Below are 16,908 nucleotides of genomic sequence, written 5' to 3'. Positions count from 1 at the left end.
TTACCATTTAAGATCAAATCATCAAATGAATATTAGTATCTCTGGCCGTCTGGTGTAGTGGTAAGTGACATGGTCACTACACAAGGGGGTCGCGGGTTCGAATCCCGCCAAGGGAAGATATCTGTATGATAAATATAAATGTCTTTTCCAGGGCTATGGATGTATCTTAAATATATGTATGTGTATAATAAAAATCTTACATTTATTTCCGTTATCTGATACCTGTAACACAAGTTCTTTACGAACTTATCACAGGGCCAGTTAACGTGGCGTGATTGTTAGTAAATATTATATTATTACCTCCATAAAATCTATTCGAAGCACGAGATCGTGTATCCAGCTACCGAGAGACTTCAGTGAATTGTAGCCCTTCTTGTGCCACATTGCTGGTACACGATTATTCAAAAACGCATTGAAAACCTCTTCAAATGCTTCCGACATGACGACTATTCCCTGCCAGTAAACATTTTTTCTATCTTATTAAACGTAAGTCAGACGGTGATATGCGCAAAACACAAAGGAGTATTAAGCACCATAGTTAGAATTCTGGAATTGCCGGACCAATTTAATTACTGTTAAGTTACGACATGCCCTTCTTCAAACGAGACTTGTGGAGAGTATTAAGCGGTAGGCAGCGGCTTGGCTTTGCTCCTGGCATTGCTGAAGTCCATGGGCGACGGTAACCACTCACCATCAGGCGGGCCGTATGCTCGTCTGCTAACAAGGGCAATAAAAAAAATCGAATTCCGTTGAGCACAATCTTTATAAACGTTATAGTCAAGTATTTATATGTATAACGCGAACATTATGGGATAGGATGATGCGTTCGGTCAGGCGCATGATGGCACGTGCAGCACGCGTGTTACTAGTAATAAGCGATTAAACTCAATTACTGGTGGTAGGACCTCTTGTGAGTCCGCGCGGGTAGGTACCACCACCCCGCCTATTTCTGCCGTGAAGCAGTAATGCGTTTCGATGTGAAGGGCGGGACAGCCGTTGTAACTATACTGAGACCTTACAACTCATCTCTCAAGGTGGGTGACGGCATTTACGTTGTAGACGTCTATGGGCTCCGGTAACCACTTAACACCAGGTGGGCTGTGAGCTCGTCCATCCACCAATGCAATAAAAAAAAAAAGTGCGCAATTCACACGTGGTAGAAGTGAAACCTTCCAAAATTAAAATACAATTATCCTAAACGTCTTAAGTATATGTAAAATTTTGTCATTAGTAAATAATTGTAAGGTAGCGCCCTCTGTGAATTGATATTTTAATTTCACGTATAATCCTAAATTAAAATTCACTACAAGAGCTTTCATACACACGTTAATATTAAAAAATCTCACAGATGGCGCTGTATTAAATAGTATGTATATTTCTGTCTCATTCTTTGCTGGCTTCATCCTACACATTTTTGTATTTGTGTCTCTTACCTGTCGTTTTTTCCGTTGCATCCGGTTTGAAATCACAACGATTCTAAAGAAGTTTTCACTTCAAAATTTTTTTTTCAAGACGTACCTTAATAGCTTTTTGTAGTTCACCAAGAGAAGAGTGAATCAAAGCTAGAAGCGCGTTGAATCTGTCGGTCTCGTGTAAGAGTACGGTAGTTAGGGAGTGTAACTGTCCCATATCATCAGGAACCATTAGGTCAGGGTTCACGGAGGCTTTATCGATCTTTTTCGAAACGGTCGATCGAACTTGATCACAGATCCGCCACACAATCTGATCAGGTGTATCGCCGCCGCCCCCGCCGCCCGCGCGCGGCTGTACCTCTACTATTGTCTGTATCAGGGTATTGCTTTCCTTGTTCTGTGAGTAACGAAAAGACTTTTCGAACTTAACGGTATTTCTTCAGTCTTTTACAAATGTTAATTAAGTAAGATGAGATGAAATTAATGTTATTTTCTAGATAATTGAAATGTTTAAAATGGCTTCACAATGGTTAACCAATGAATTTTAGATTATATTAATACTGATTATTGAAATATGAAAATCTCTTCCAAACATTAAAATTATTGTTATGAGCTGATTTAGTTATATAGATACGTGTATATGTGTAAGGTGCATGAGTTGTAGTTTACATATTACATTACACCATATCGCACATACAGTGCGATAACGTCACTTATGCAAATCATGCAATTTTTCAGGAGAAACGTTGGAAAATTCAACATCTATATAATTCTTATAAAGTTCTGCTAGGCTATAGAAATAAAATGATAATATTTAAATTACAAACTTCATCAGTAAAAGCAAACATCTCCCTCGTCTCACTAATAAAAACTATTAAAAAATGTTTTTCTCATACGCAGTTCAGTGTTAAAAAAATTGCATAAGTGACTTTATAGCACCGTATGTGCGATATAATTATATAAGAAAAAAACTAAGTGAAACGATAGATCAAACGAGAGAGAGAGAGAGCGAGATAGTAGATGATCTGACCTCAAACGCTATATTCGCATTATCGTGCATTCCAAACACTTCGGGGACCTCGATCACGGGCAGAGTATCCATGTACTCTTTGTATGCTTCTAGTTTATCCGCTCTGGGGCAGTAATATCTACCAGACTGCGAGTATACATAGCCTTCCTCGAGCGTCGGAGCCGAGAAGAACAATTTCAAGATGGTTGTCAAACAGCGCTGGTCCCACATGTCGGTCACGCGGCCGCCGTACGTTATCTGACCTATTTATTCATTTAACAACCTTTATTTAACTCACTTGAACTTGTGAAAGTAACGTTTACTTTTGTATTAAGCTAGATAAAAATATATTAGTGCGATGAATGAGTAGTGAACGTTAATGATCCTAAAGATATTACATGAAAGAGAGTAACATCCGTGTTAATACTAGCAATGATACGCTTAAATGATCTTTTAATAGAGCTTTGGGTAAGACTTATGAGCGTTTGAGCATCCGATTTATGTATAGGAAATGAATTCAAATTTATTGTGTAGATATTAACTTGTGATATACTCCAGCGCGTCCCAAGGTATGTGTCCGTCGGCGCAGAACATTTGAAGATTGAGCATGGCGCATTCCCGGTCGCTTGTGTTGAATTCGTACGTAATATTCCAACCGAGCGGACCAAACTTCTTTCGTTCCTGTATTATAGCATGAAACATGCAAATACCGAATAGCATTGTTCGCCAATCCTGACCCAGAACTGAAAGTTTTTATTACGATTCAATCGAATTAAAATTACGATTTAATAATTAAAAAAATAGTTGATGCTGCTTTTTTATTTATCTACCATGATTTTCAAAGAAGTCCTCTTCCATTTCTATAAGGGCCCTTTTGACGTTAGCCTTTAATCCCTTCGGTGGTTCGTTGGTGACCTTAACAGAGTTTTGCAACACCGACACCGGGAATTTTTCGGTAGGCATTGAACTCAAGTACAGTCTGAAGTCTGAGTGTGGGGTTCCGTGCTCGCTTGCCAAGTTGGCCACGATTACTTCTAGACTTAACATCCAGGAGGCTGCTAAATGACAATTCTGCGGGAATACATCTTACTGTATGTATGTATCAAAATAAAAATTTCGAAAAAAAATAATTGGTTCTCTTCTTGTTTGTACATTTAAAGTAACTAGAGGTCCCGCAGTAGTCGAAATTCGACTATAATTAATTGGAATTGTAAGTTTGCACACTATTGTATTTTATACTTCTTTAATCACAAATTTCGCCAAGACTATACTATAAAAAATATTAACAAAGGCAAACAATATTTAATCTATTCTCAATTTGACAACAGACGCCAAGAACAACTTTGACAATAAATAGTATACATGTGTGTGTGCGTCAAATACATGGTAGGTATGTAGTGTGTGTAATGTTTTCTTTATTGATTTAACGTATCATTTATGGATTATTTAAAAAAAATATTAGCATTATGCACTTCTTCTCTATATTCTCTATATGTGTGGAAAATTTCATACTCCTCCGTCCGCGCAATTTTCGTAAAAAGGGATACAAAGTTTTGGCTTCACGTATTATTTAAAGTAATTGAAGTACATACATCGGCCTAGTTGATTGATGTTCCATTTGTTAATTACAAAAATAATTTCGTTGGAGTTTATTTGTGGTTGTCCTTTGTATTTTAATCGCTAACTTAAAAAAAATACGAAAAAGTACATATAATTACTATATGCTTCTTCAAATTGAAAACAATAGTTCGTTGACGCAGTCCATAAAGGGAATGCAGTTACCACAGACAGGAGGTCGAACCCTCAATAGTATCGTATAACGACTGTATCTCCCTTCAAACCCAAACGTAAGCCTGTTTCGCAGCAGAGTTATGCCAAACGATAGATCTACCCGCGCTTGATCTTAATACGCCTTATCACCAGCTCAACCTAGTTTTATTCAAAGTACTATTACAAACAGAAGAGCATTGAAGCTGCTAATACACGTAATTTACCCAAATTATATTAATCACTGTTGGTTAGCGATTTCGAAACGTACCCCTAAAAAATTCGCATCAATGTCGACTTGCCTGTAAAAATATCCAGTCCCCTTTTGGTTTAGCATTGTTAATCATTTTCTCAGCAACCGGTCCCTGACCTTGCCCTAATGATATAGAATGAAGACGGTCCCGCATACCCATCTCGGTTGCAAATTTCTGGAAGGCTCCAAATGGATCTGATCCCGTGCTCAAGACAAAGACCAATGGAATCATACAGTTAGTATCTGCGTATCTGAAAAATAATCATTAAATCGGGTCCTTAAACAAGCTACATATATATAGTTCGAAGAATTACGCTCGGTTTTATCTAGAAATACAATTTTGTCCGTAATACGTAACTCAAGTAATGCATTACATAGTTTTGATATACATTGTCTATTTCTGCCGTGAAGCAGTGATGTGCTTCGGTTTGAAGGGTGGGGCAGCCGTTGTAACTATACTGAAACCTTAGAACTCATATCTCAGGGTGGGTGGCGCATTTGCATTGTAGATGTCTATGGGCTCTGGTAACCAGCTGGGCTGTGAGCTCGTCCACCGATCTAAGCTATAAAAAAAAAATAAAAAATTGCTGCAAAGAAAATAAAATCAAATTGTACATCGGTTAGATGTTTTTCATAATCTTTCGTGCTTTTCTTTATTGCTCTTAAGCCTTGCACCTGATGGTGAGTGGTTACCATCGCTCATGGACGTCTGCAATGCCAGGACAATTGAGGCCGTCAGCGCAAAAGTGGCCTAAGCTTTCCATAGTTAGTATGGAGGCAATTAGGTTTGAATTTTCATGAATTTGAATTTGAGTAGGCAAAAAAACAATACGCGCAAAAATAATGTTTACAAAGCTATCTGTTATCTATGGGTGAAACTATGGATAGGCCGGTTTTGCATCAAAATTTACTATATCTATACTCTATATTAATATGTATATAAATCTACAGTGGTTTTTACGGATGTTCCGTTATAGCTACTGAACCATCCATCCGATTGACTTGAAACTTGGTACCCATGTAGAAAATACATGTACTTAATGGATAGGCTACTATTTATCGAGTGTTGGACTCCCTACACCAGTTGTGGGGGCTTTAATGATGAGAATCTTTGTGGGGGTGAGAAATAATAATGTTAATTTTAAATGCCCAGCGAAGCGGACGGGTACAGCTAGTTTCAAATAAATTCCAATATACATCATATAAGCTTAAATATAAAAAAAGGTGGGTTCGGCCACTTTTACGCTGATGGCCTCAATTAGGGGCAAGCCGTTGCCTGACGTTGAGTACTCTCCGCAAAGCACGTTTGAAGAAGGACATGTCATAGCGCTCGGAAACGCCGTCGAGGGAAGTTTATTCCAGAACCGAATAGTACGTGGGAGAAAATTGCCCATATAGTATATAAATAATAGTTTAAAAAACTAACAAAATACGCTTTTATAGAAAATCCAACTAATAAAATAGAAAATTAAATAAATAAATAAAGCGTGGGGTGCTTTTCAGGGTATTATCAAAATAACCCTTCTACTCATATCTATTCATAAAAAATTTATAACTACTAATACTATGCACCCCACGCTTTTTTTTACAATAAAATCATTTTTCTTACACTTTTTATTTCAAATTTATTAAAATTTATTTTCTATTTTTTAGTTGGATTTTCTATAAAAGCGTATTATGTTAGTTTTTTAAAGTATTATATATTTTTAATTTTTTAGTTGAATTTCAATTTTTCTCAATTTTTTTTAAATATTGATTTGTCATCGGTCCTTTAATAAGTATACCTAATTTCGAGTTAATCCGACATTTTAAAGGGGGTCAAAATCATGTTCAAGGATTCCGTTATATACTAACATACTGACATACATAGGTCTGAAGCTAACAAAAGCGCATTAAAAAGAAATTTGCTCTTTCGGCGGACGGTGCAATAGTTAATGTTAATAGTGTTTATCATAGTTGCACGTGCTTTGGTGAGTGGTATTTAACATCTACGGGACCTGAGAGTATAATCCGTGATGTGGCGGGTACTTATTTGTCCATACTCATCAATTAAACATTAAAAAATATTAATATGAATTTAATAAGGACGTACAATGTATTTAGTTGGACGGTTGGACTTTCGATGAACATGTGACCCAAGCTAGTGCTAACATATTGAGCGATCGCAAACACCAGTTTTTCCTCTTTCAAGCATTTTAAAATCATTAATTTCTCAAACGAGGACAACTTTTCATCCCAGTTAATTTTCGGTGGAGTTTTGTCGTTGTTGTTCACGTGAATATCCTAAAATAAATGTTTATTAATTATATAGAAGTATCAAAAATATATATAAAAAAATTCAACAAATAAACTCACCACATTGAACGAGCCTATTGTTATTGGTATTCTCCTCAGACAGTCCGACACCAGGCCTCGGAAATTCTCATTGGTCTCGTCCAAGTGATGAACGGCGAGCCACATTTGATCGCTAAGCGATTCAATATTAGGCTTTTTGGGCGGTATCTTCAGCGACAAAAATGTTTCATATAATTTTTTTAATGTATTTTTTATAATGAAATACGTACTTATAAAATGCAAAATTACTATTTGCGTAATTACTGGTGGTAGGACCTCTTGTGAGTCCGCAAGGGCATGTACCACCACCCTGCCTATTTCTGCCGTGAAGCAGTAATGCGTTTTGGTTTGAAGAGCGGGGCAGCCGTTGTAACTATACTTGAGACCTTAGAACTTATATCTCAAGGTGGGTGGCGCATTTACGTCCTAGATGTCTATGGGCTCCAGTAACCACTGAACACCAGATGGGCTGTGAGCACGTCCACCCATCTAAGCAAAAAAAAAATAGCGATATTACTAAACGTATAATTTACAGTACCACTTTAGTTCCTGCCGGTCCTCGTAGTACGAAATTCCACTCGTCCATTGTGACTAAACCGTCATTCAGGTATACAGCCATGTTCAACAGAAAACTGAAAACCAGCTTGTGTCGCTCGAAGAGCCCTCGCGAAACATTACGATATACGTTCAAGGTGATCTCTCTATGGAGTATTTCAAGGCGGGTTTCGAGTAAGTCGCATTTCTCACTTTTCTCTATAACTGCATTGAATACCTAATAATAAATAGACTGATTAAATTCTGCTATACATTTGAAGCTGTTAATATTTGAACAAATGTAATTCTAAAGTGTATTTTTTTAAATTTTAAAGTTAAGTAGGTCTTCAAACGAGCGTACGAATCAAAAATGGCGTTCAAATTAATTTGCAAAATAATTTACAATTAATAAATTTTGTTTACAAAACGCGTTAAAGTGCGTTGTTATTTTATAAAACGGGCACAAGAGAACATTATCAAGTAACCTGATTGAAGTACTTGAGTGAGAACTGATACATAGGATCGATGTCCGCCAATTGGGCCACTGCGAAGTAAAGTACCGCGCCCCTTGTCGCTACGGTCCGGTACTTCTCTCGCGCTGCGGATATGTTTATTTCGGTCGCCTCGGTTTCTTCGAGACGAGCATTAATTATTTCAGACGTTTCCTTATTAGAAAAAAAAACTACAATTTAGAACAATAACAATGCGAATTTTTAGTTTTCTTTTTTTAAATTCATATTTAATCTTTTTACGGATATAGATAAAATAATAAAAATAATTAAAAAAGAACAATACGAATTTTTAGTTTTCTTTTTTAAAATTCATATTTAACCTTTTTACGGATATACGATACGACATGATCACGTGATGAATGGCCCTTTGAACTAAACATAGGAGTAGAATATTTAAGCTCAAGTAATATCTTAAACAAATATAAAAATACATTTGTTTTAACAAAACCGATATTAACAAAATACCTTGAAAATATCGTCAATGTGATTGAATTTAAATAATTAAAGATAATTCACAAAATACTAATTAGTTCGTGATAGAAATTAAATACCACACGAGAAGCATCAGCTCTCAAATATAAAAAAAAACACAAGCAAAATCGGTTCTCTTAGAAAAAAGATCTAAGGTACACTAAGAAATACACAGTCGATTTGATGATATCCCAATCGGTAATAGAATGAAAGTAATTAGTAATAAAATTTGTCGGCTGTTTTCTATCAGGTGCGCTTAGACAGGCCCTTTATATTTTAAAGGCAGATTCACCTTGCTTTCGTTAAGTGTCTCTATGAGCTCTTCGTCGTCCAAAATATTACCAGACGACGCGTACAAAAGTCTGAGGATTTTATCCTCGATTTCTAGTAACGTCGCCTTGTCCGCGTTGATGCGCACGATTAGTTCAGTGCGAAGGATTTCCAAGTCGGGTCGTTCTAGTCGCACTACATCTCTAGAATTATACATATCGATTAATTTTCAAACACCCAAAAAAATAAACTGTTTAAGGTGCAATATATAAAATGCGCACGATTTTTTAATTTAATTTTTTGAACGTCCGTCTCAAAGATTACTTGAACTATTGACAATTATTACGTAATTAGTATTTAGATTAATTGTAAAGAGACGACGCACATTAAAATCGTTTTTATTATTGATACTAAATCGATATGAACAGAGCACGTGTAATTTGAGAGATGATAAAAGCACTTTTTTTTTGTAGATCTCAATGAAAAGTAGACGAATGATATAAAAGATAACGTGGGTTGACATTTAAGACTTACGCTAGCAATTGATCCTCGAGGCCAGATAGTGTGACCGTAAAGTTAACAAGGGTGACTTGTATGCATATCTCCGGTAAATAGTGGGGATTCGCTAATTTCGTTGTCATATACAAACGGAAATTCGTATCGTATTCGATGTCACTGTCACCTAGATGTATCAGAAGTCGTCCTGCCTACAAAACCAAATCCCGGTTTAATTTATCTAATAAGAGAAGAAATTCAAAGTTTTAAAAGAATTTAATTTTTTTTGCTGGTGGTAGGAGGACCTCTTGTGAGTCCGCACGGGTAGGTACCACACCTCCCTGCCTATTTCTGCCGTGAAGCAGTAATGCGTTTCGGTTTGAAGGGTAGGGCAGCCTTTGTAACTATAAGCTCTTTTTTTTTATTGCCCTTGTAGGCAGACGAGCATACGGCCCACCTGATGGTGAGTGGTTACCGTCGCCCATGGACTTCAGCAATGCCAGGGGCAGAGCCAAGCCGCTGCCTACTAACTCTTATCTTTACTACTAGCTCTTATCTTTAAGGTGGGATGCGGCATTTACGTTGTAGATGTCTATGGGCTCCGGTAACCACTTATCATCGGGTGGGATGTGAACTCGTCCTCCTATCAAAGCAATAAAAAAATCGCACTAGTCATAATATATAGCTTAAACATACTCAATGTTTGATTCTAGAATAAATAGAAGTTTAAGATTCACAACATTCATCATCATGAGTACCTGAAGGAAAGTCTGTTTCAATAGGACGGGTGACAGCGTGGCCTCGAGCGTCTCTCCTAGATCCTCAATGAGCATGGGCCAGCCAAGTCGTATACAGTTCTCCAGAATACGTACATATCCCGGGTCATTCAGTTTAGTTATCTGAAGACCGTTATCTCTCTCCATGTTTTTAATCCAACGGTTGGCCTAAATTCAGTGTTTTATTAATTTAATAATCTAGTAATTTATCAAAATGAAATAGAATTTTATTGATAGTCTTTAATTAAAAAAAATATTTGTCAGAAAAAAATTTCATAGAATAAAATGTAGCACAATTTATTTATTTTATAGGTTTAAAACCTAATACCTCACCTGGCGTTATGTGATATCGGAGCTTATAGACATCTCAATACAAATACATATATATGTATATATCACAAATAGTACAATAGTACCTATTTTGTGATAACCGATTTTGGATAATAAGCAGCGAATGTTACATGGAAAATATATTCCTCAATTCGGAACGTGTGTATCTTAATGATTCGCTTGTCAACAAAAACTGTCTTGAAAATGTATCACAATAAATTATTTCGAATTTCACAAAAAGCATAGAAATATGTAATATGAATTGAATTGCCGCATTTACTCTAATTTAAATCAATTCAAATCAACGCGGAATGTCATTAAAACAGCGGTGGCAGAGTTAAAAAAATATGATGTTAAGAAATTAATTTCTATTTATTAGTATAGTTAAACTATAAATATAGTTTACTATAAAAATATACATACTTTAAATGTCGTTTCTTTGTTTTTGCAGTATAGTGTAATAATAGTTCAGTATGTAATTGATAGAAAATAAAATAGTTTGTTTTTACAGAGGAACGTTCTAAAGTCTTATTGGAAAAAAAATACAGTTAGAATAATTTAGTTTTTATATGTGTGCTGATGCGTGACCAGTCTAGTAACTGTGGTATATGGTATATGGTCTAGTAACGATGGCACGCACACTAACATGGTGCTCTGCGAGGAGGCCCTTATTAACGTCGCTCGGTAAGTGCCATCTAAACACGTTCGGCGAACCTAGTATAACCCAAGTTACTAAGACAGGTAGGCAAAAAAAATAATCATCTAAGTGTCGTCTTTCGGGATGGGATGGAATGGGATGCGGTTGGCCACCGGACTTTCGTTTCGAGCAGCTAGCGAACTTGTGTTTTTCTATATGACTTAGATTAATGTGTCTGTTACTTTATGAAATATGTTAATTAAAGCAACCGTTTCCGAGTCAGAAAACATAATTATTTACTCAACAAAATAATATATCTTGAGCACGTAATCTAAAGCGAAGGCAGTTGGTATAAGCTTCGTAGAAAACAGTGGACGCGGGCGTTAGGTTTTATTTGTGTTACACTGCGGGCAGTCCCATATTTCAAGGCACCCATATAAATGAATTCTCTAAGGTTTTTTTGTATTCCTTATAGAGGGGGGTGGACGAGATCAAAGTCCACCTGGTGTTAAGTGGTTACTGGAGCCCATAGACATCTATAACTTAAATGTGCCACCCACCTTGAGATATCCATCCGTCAGAGAACACAAATAAACATAATTCAATTTATCGTTATAACCACACTATTTTCATTACCATTGGACTTTCAGACGCGTGTATCCCGTTATTATAAACAACAGTAAAAACTAATTTCAACATACTCACTTGTTCCTGAGGGTCGATCGTAAGAGGCCAACGACCCGCCCTAGTTACCAATATACCGTTCTCAGTCGATATTGCATCCCGCGGAAGCCCTTGAGAGTTCCAAGTACGAACAGTATACGAGTCTGCCATCACTAATATTAAGCTGGTGAACCAAATGCGATTATTTCGAAGTTTCGTTAAGACCTAGTCTGAAAGCTAGAGTGCTATTATGGAGGTTCTCAAAGTGCACTCTACTTTATTTGCTATGGTATGGCAATGTGACTTGAAATATTTTCATGCCAAACAGATATTTTCACTTCATTATTTTATTTGCGACGTCGAACTTAAATCGAACGATCGCAAACCAAATATGATCATTCAGCTCGTACGTTTTTTTTTATATATTTATTATTAACATTGCATACAATTATGCTGTCGTTTTTTGCAGTGAAAACTATGTGTTTGTTTTATTTTGAATGGATTAATCACTATTTGAATTGAAATATGACAATTATTCTAGATCAAACCTAGATAGAGGAATTTAATTAATTTCAAACGATATTATTACTCGAAGGTATTTGAGGAAGGTATTTCCAGCTCCGAGCATTCCGCAATCCACTTTAGTTCCAGCTCGCGTCGATAATGCGACGGGAACGCGCCAAAGTATGCAATGCATCCAGATGCGACAATGATATCACCGGTCGTGCAATGAAGTTGTTGTGTAGCCGCCTGTATAATGAGTTTAATTAAACGCTCTTCGTATAATATTTATTAAAGATGTTGGTTCCATTTCTCAATTTAAACAATTCAAACGTGAATAAAAAACCTTTGCACGCTATTCATGTTATTTACTATAATAATATTATGGAAGTATGTATAATTTTGACGTCATAGTTGATCACGTGATCAGAACGAAGCGTTTTATGAAATCTTTTATATTTTTGGAAAGATACACATGGTAAATAAGAAAAATGCTAGGGATTCTATTTAGAAATTAAGTGTTATTCGAGTATAATTATAACCTTGAAATTATGAAAATTATGAATCGATTCTTTTTAATTATGTTTATATTATTTATAACTTTTATGTGACAATTGAAACATTTCGAATTACTGGGGTATTTTGAATATAAAGGGGTTTTAATTAAAATTGCTTGAAGCTATCTCTTGTGTAGTTGAATCTATTCAATGTCAAGAATAATGATGAATGTTTATATTAAGGTCTATTGCGCTTGAAAATTTTAGTATCAGATCAATGCGATATATACCTTAACGCTCTCTTCCCATCGCGTTTTCTCATCGGCTAAAGCTTGAGTCAGCTTACCGGCACGGGACAGGCGCGCCGCTGCTAAGTCAACATCTGCTTGGAGCTTTAATCGTTCATCCTCCACCGTCTAGAATATTTGAACAAAACAAATAAAAGCTCTAAAAGGTTTTCTTATTCAAGTATAATAAATATTTTATAGATGGTTTCAAATATACTAGACATTTATCAAGAGGTGAAAGGACAACTAAAGTGGCGGATGAAAGGCGATTGCATGCAGCAGAGATGCGAATGTTGCGATGGATGTGTGGAGTAACGAGAATGGATAGAATACGTAATGAATATGTTAGAGGAAGTCTGAAAGTGGCACCTGTGACAGAGAAGCTGAATAGTGCGCGTTTGAGATGGTAAGGACATGTGATGAGACGAAATGAAAATGAGGTTGGTAAGAGAATGTTAACTATGAATGTGGAAGGATATAGAGGAAGAGGATACCTAGGAAGAAATGGATGGATTGCGTGAAAGACGATGTGGGTAAGAGGGGAGTGAGCGAAGAAATGGTTAATGATAGAAGATTATGGAAGGAGAAAACATGTTGCGCCGACCCCAAGTGACTGGGAGAAGGGCAGGATAATGATAATGAATGATGATATAAAAAAGTTAAAGACTATTTGGTTTAAGCGACATTTTTGCAACTTTACAGGAGAGCCATTTACAGTTTAACATTTTTGAAAAATAGAACAAAATAATCGTCATCAATCATCAGCTATTTGAATGGAGTAAGCTTAAAAGTTCAATTAAAAACATCGAATTGTTGAGCCTAATACCAAATAAAGCGGACCTTTAATTACAAAGATAATTGTAACGTATTAAGCGAAGTGTCACTAAAACCCAAATGTAGCCTATCACCCCTCGATATATATTTTACTAAATCAATATAGGCTTATGGATATCCATGGGCTGCGGTAACCACTTAAGATCAGGTAGGCCGTGACAATTTTGTGAATTATTTATTGAGTAGATGGGACGCGTTCAACCCTTTGCTAAATCCATAAGTGAACAACAATAATTCTACACGTCAATTCGGAAACAGGCACAGCCCACTGAGTTTCTCGCCGGATCTTCTCAGTGGGTCATGATTCCGATCCGGTGGTAGATTCAGCGAAGCACTGCTCTTTCTTGGGCAGTTATTAGCAAAGTCTCCCTGGCTGAGCCCCGTGAGCACGATTATATGTTCAGTGAAGGTAGCGTAGCCCCACGGAAGTCACTAGCAGTAGATAGGAAAAAATATCTCTACAATTGTTCTACAACACTTACTTTCAGCTCGTCCATCATCTTCGCCAGTTGTGCTTCAATAGCTTCTACTTCTTTTTGTTTAGCTCTTAACACGGCCATGACACTTTTAAGAATGGCAGCGGCTTCTTTATGTCTAAACGTTAAATGAAAATTTGAAAATTGTTTTGTAATTTATCAATTACTATTGGTAATCATTTATTAAGGTTTATCATCAATTACTATTAGTTGGATCACAATCAGCTAATTTGAAAATAAAATATTTTCTTTGTATTCTAGAAACTTTTTGACAATTCTTCATGGACACTATGTGTCAAATTGTCAATAAGTTTTTTTTGAAGAGTGTAACAATTTTCATACATTCAGCGATCGTCACAGCTATAGGTGATCGGGATTCGCTAATTTAAAAATATAAGATTATTTACTTTAATATTTTCGGTTCCACAACTCTGAAAACTTTGGCGTACATATCTATTGCTTGCACCCACAGAACCATTGAACGACAAACCTAAAAATATACAAAGCCCTTTTTAATTAATCCAACTTTAAATAAATAATAATGATAAATAAATTCAAAATAAAATCAAACAAGAGTTACGAGTACATTGAAATTTACTGAATAAAGTACCTTCGAAACTTTAACGACAGTATCAGGGTTGAAATCTTTGTGCGTGAGATACACTTTAATCTTTTTCAGAGTTGCATCAGGAATATGATCTTTATCATAGTCTGCTAATTTACCAATGAAATTCACATCCGCCAACAGCTTCTTGGTCGAGTCCCAGTCTGGCCTATTCAGATAAAATTAAATTTTCATAGGTCCTTCCAAAAATACGGTTGAAATAAGAAATTGATTGTTAGGTAATAATCATACGGTAACTTTACAGACGAATCCCTATAAAATATTACGAACCTTAAATTACACAGAGAGTAACCTCTCAAGGCTCCCTGTCTAGACATGGAATTTTATTTATTATTAATTCCGAAATTCTGTACATGATGAAGTCAGATAAAATGTCTGTTTGTCAGAGCGTAACCGATTGAAATGTTTTTTATTGTCAAGGAAGAGAGAAGTCGTGGTGTACTATCTTAATTTATTGACAACAGAGCAAATAGTGGTGCAAAAATCGACTCTTGGATTCTTTTGTGTCAGTCTAGTACATTATACTCTTTATTTTCTATCGTTAGCATAAATTTTTTAACAGTACATATAGATAGGAACCTGAAGATATCTGGTCTATTATGTCCATTTCTCGTCTTGACTAGGCTGTCGCACTCACAAAGTAAGGGATGCATAAAATAAAACCACAGATATATACTAAAAGTTTGTACTAACTTGACTCCCATCAAAATGCAAACAGGCTCCATAACAAAGCGAACTAAAGCTGGAGGCTTTTGGAATGCTTTTAACTCATTTATGTCTGCTTTATTGAGAGCTTTCAGGGCGTTTTGAGCTGCCTCCATAGCTGGCATTGCTAAAGCGAGATCTGCTTTTGCTTCGTCTGCAATCTCTTTCACTTCTTCGGCTTTTATCTAAAAAATTAATATATTTCTCGTAGCTTCACCCAACACGAAATATAAATGATTCATATCAATAAATGTACCTTAGCCTCAGCTTCGTCTTTCATAACTGCTTGTTTAACTTCGTCAGCAGCTTTCTGTTCAATTTTAAGTCTGTCTACCAAAGCGATACTTTCAGCCGCTTTGCGTGCCAGTATTGGTTCCATTTCGCGAACCTGTTGTTCCATCACTCCAACAACGTCGTATGTTTCATACAATTTCTAAACATGAACATTGTCTTACTTCTAAGGTTCTATTCTACACAACATTACTTTTGTTTGGGGGCTATCACGATTCTGAGTTATATCAAGTTATATTCCAGAGAGGTCAATGAACAGCGCTAAAAGATCACGTGAATGAAGTAGTCGTGGCCTAAAGGATAAGACGTTCGGTGCATTCGTGTTGAGTGATGCACCGATGTTCGAATCCCAGGCGGGTACAAATTTTTCTAATGAAATACGTACGCAACAAATGTTCACAATTAACTTCCACGGTGAAGGATTAACATCGTGTAATAAAAATCAAACCCGCATAACCTCTTGTGAGTCCGCGCGGGTAGGCAGCAATGCCCTGCCTATTTCTGCCGTGAAGCAGTAATTCGTTTCGGTCTGAAGGGTGGGGCAGCCGTTGTAACTATACTGAGATCTTAGAACTTATATCTCAAGGTGGGTAACGCATTTACGTTGTAGATGTCTATGGGCTTCAGTAACCACTTAACACCAGGTGGGCTGTGGGCTCGTCCACCCAACTAAGCAATAAAAAAAATGTCTCAATATAATTGAAAATCATAACGTCCGGACAGTGTAAGGGAAATAAAAGTATTTCTAATGAACATTCTAAATTATCTACGGGCTCGATTTAAGCAAACCTGTAATCCACATGAAATTCTGTCTCGTCCTCTAATTATTTGCTGTTGTTTTTTATCGAGCAGCGCTAAATACAGCTTCAACAAATCAAGGTAGCTGCTCGGCGTAGTGTAGAAATACCGCCTCATTTCCATGTATAGCCGGTCAGTCATCATATCCACATTCTAAACAAGATCATTGAGCTGTTATTGGTTTTCTTTTTTTAATAATCGTTATTATTAGTTAATTTGTATATATATAACCTGATGCATAGTGACGCAGAGTTTAGATATTTTAGTGATTATTTCTTGGTTGCCGAGTGGCTGGAGGCATTGGTGCGCGACCGACAATAAAGCTTCAGGAGGCCATTTCGTGAACCAATCTATCGTGCAGCAATTAACTAAGGAAGGAAACATCCGGCACCGTCGTCTGTAGAATAAAAAATAAAAACATTTGTTTTGCC

At 36.4% G+C, this 16,908-nt stretch overlaps 1 protein-coding gene across 1 annotated transcript in view; it reads right to left on the bottom strand.

Moving 5' to 3' along the window:
• The window catches only part of Dhc16F (Dynein heavy chain at 16F), a 47,685-nt gene that overhangs the window by 2,734 nt on the left and 28,043 nt on the right, over nucleotides 1-16,908 (bottom strand). The window contains exons 42-64 of the mRNA XM_028177129.2: nucleotides 16,709-16,874; nucleotides 16,469-16,630; nucleotides 15,645-15,821; nucleotides 15,377-15,573; nucleotides 14,669-14,831; nucleotides 14,466-14,548; nucleotides 14,065-14,176; nucleotides 12,752-12,877; nucleotides 12,053-12,213; nucleotides 11,506-11,647; nucleotides 9,816-10,001; nucleotides 9,097-9,269; nucleotides 8,585-8,765; nucleotides 7,795-7,974; nucleotides 7,314-7,547; nucleotides 6,797-6,943; nucleotides 6,534-6,724; nucleotides 4,491-4,692; nucleotides 3,252-3,492; nucleotides 2,964-3,164; nucleotides 2,443-2,684; nucleotides 1,519-1,809; nucleotides 301-453 (exon numbers count right to left, since the gene is read on the bottom strand). Coding sequence (XP_028032930.2) covers nucleotides 301-453; nucleotides 1,519-1,809; nucleotides 2,443-2,684; nucleotides 2,964-3,164; nucleotides 3,252-3,492; nucleotides 4,491-4,692; nucleotides 6,534-6,724; nucleotides 6,797-6,943; nucleotides 7,314-7,547; nucleotides 7,795-7,974; nucleotides 8,585-8,765; nucleotides 9,097-9,269; nucleotides 9,816-10,001; nucleotides 11,506-11,647; nucleotides 12,053-12,213; nucleotides 12,752-12,877; nucleotides 14,065-14,176; nucleotides 14,466-14,548; nucleotides 14,669-14,831; nucleotides 15,377-15,573; nucleotides 15,645-15,821; nucleotides 16,469-16,630; nucleotides 16,709-16,874 — 4,111 coding nt within the window. The remainder of the gene's footprint in view (nucleotides 1-300; nucleotides 454-1,518; nucleotides 1,810-2,442; nucleotides 2,685-2,963; nucleotides 3,165-3,251; nucleotides 3,493-4,490; nucleotides 4,693-6,533; nucleotides 6,725-6,796; nucleotides 6,944-7,313; nucleotides 7,548-7,794; nucleotides 7,975-8,584; nucleotides 8,766-9,096; nucleotides 9,270-9,815; nucleotides 10,002-11,505; nucleotides 11,648-12,052; nucleotides 12,214-12,751; nucleotides 12,878-14,064; nucleotides 14,177-14,465; nucleotides 14,549-14,668; nucleotides 14,832-15,376; nucleotides 15,574-15,644; nucleotides 15,822-16,468; nucleotides 16,631-16,708; nucleotides 16,875-16,908) is intronic.

Source organism: Bombyx mandarina, chromosome 01 (genome assembly GCF_030267445.1).
Source record: "Bombyx mandarina strain Sakado chromosome 01, ASM3026744v2".
Lineage (NCBI taxonomy): Eukaryota > Metazoa > Arthropoda > Insecta > Lepidoptera > Bombycidae > Bombyx > Bombyx mandarina.
Note: the sequence above shows the minus strand (reverse complement) of the source record. Positions and strands in the feature narration are given on the sequence as shown.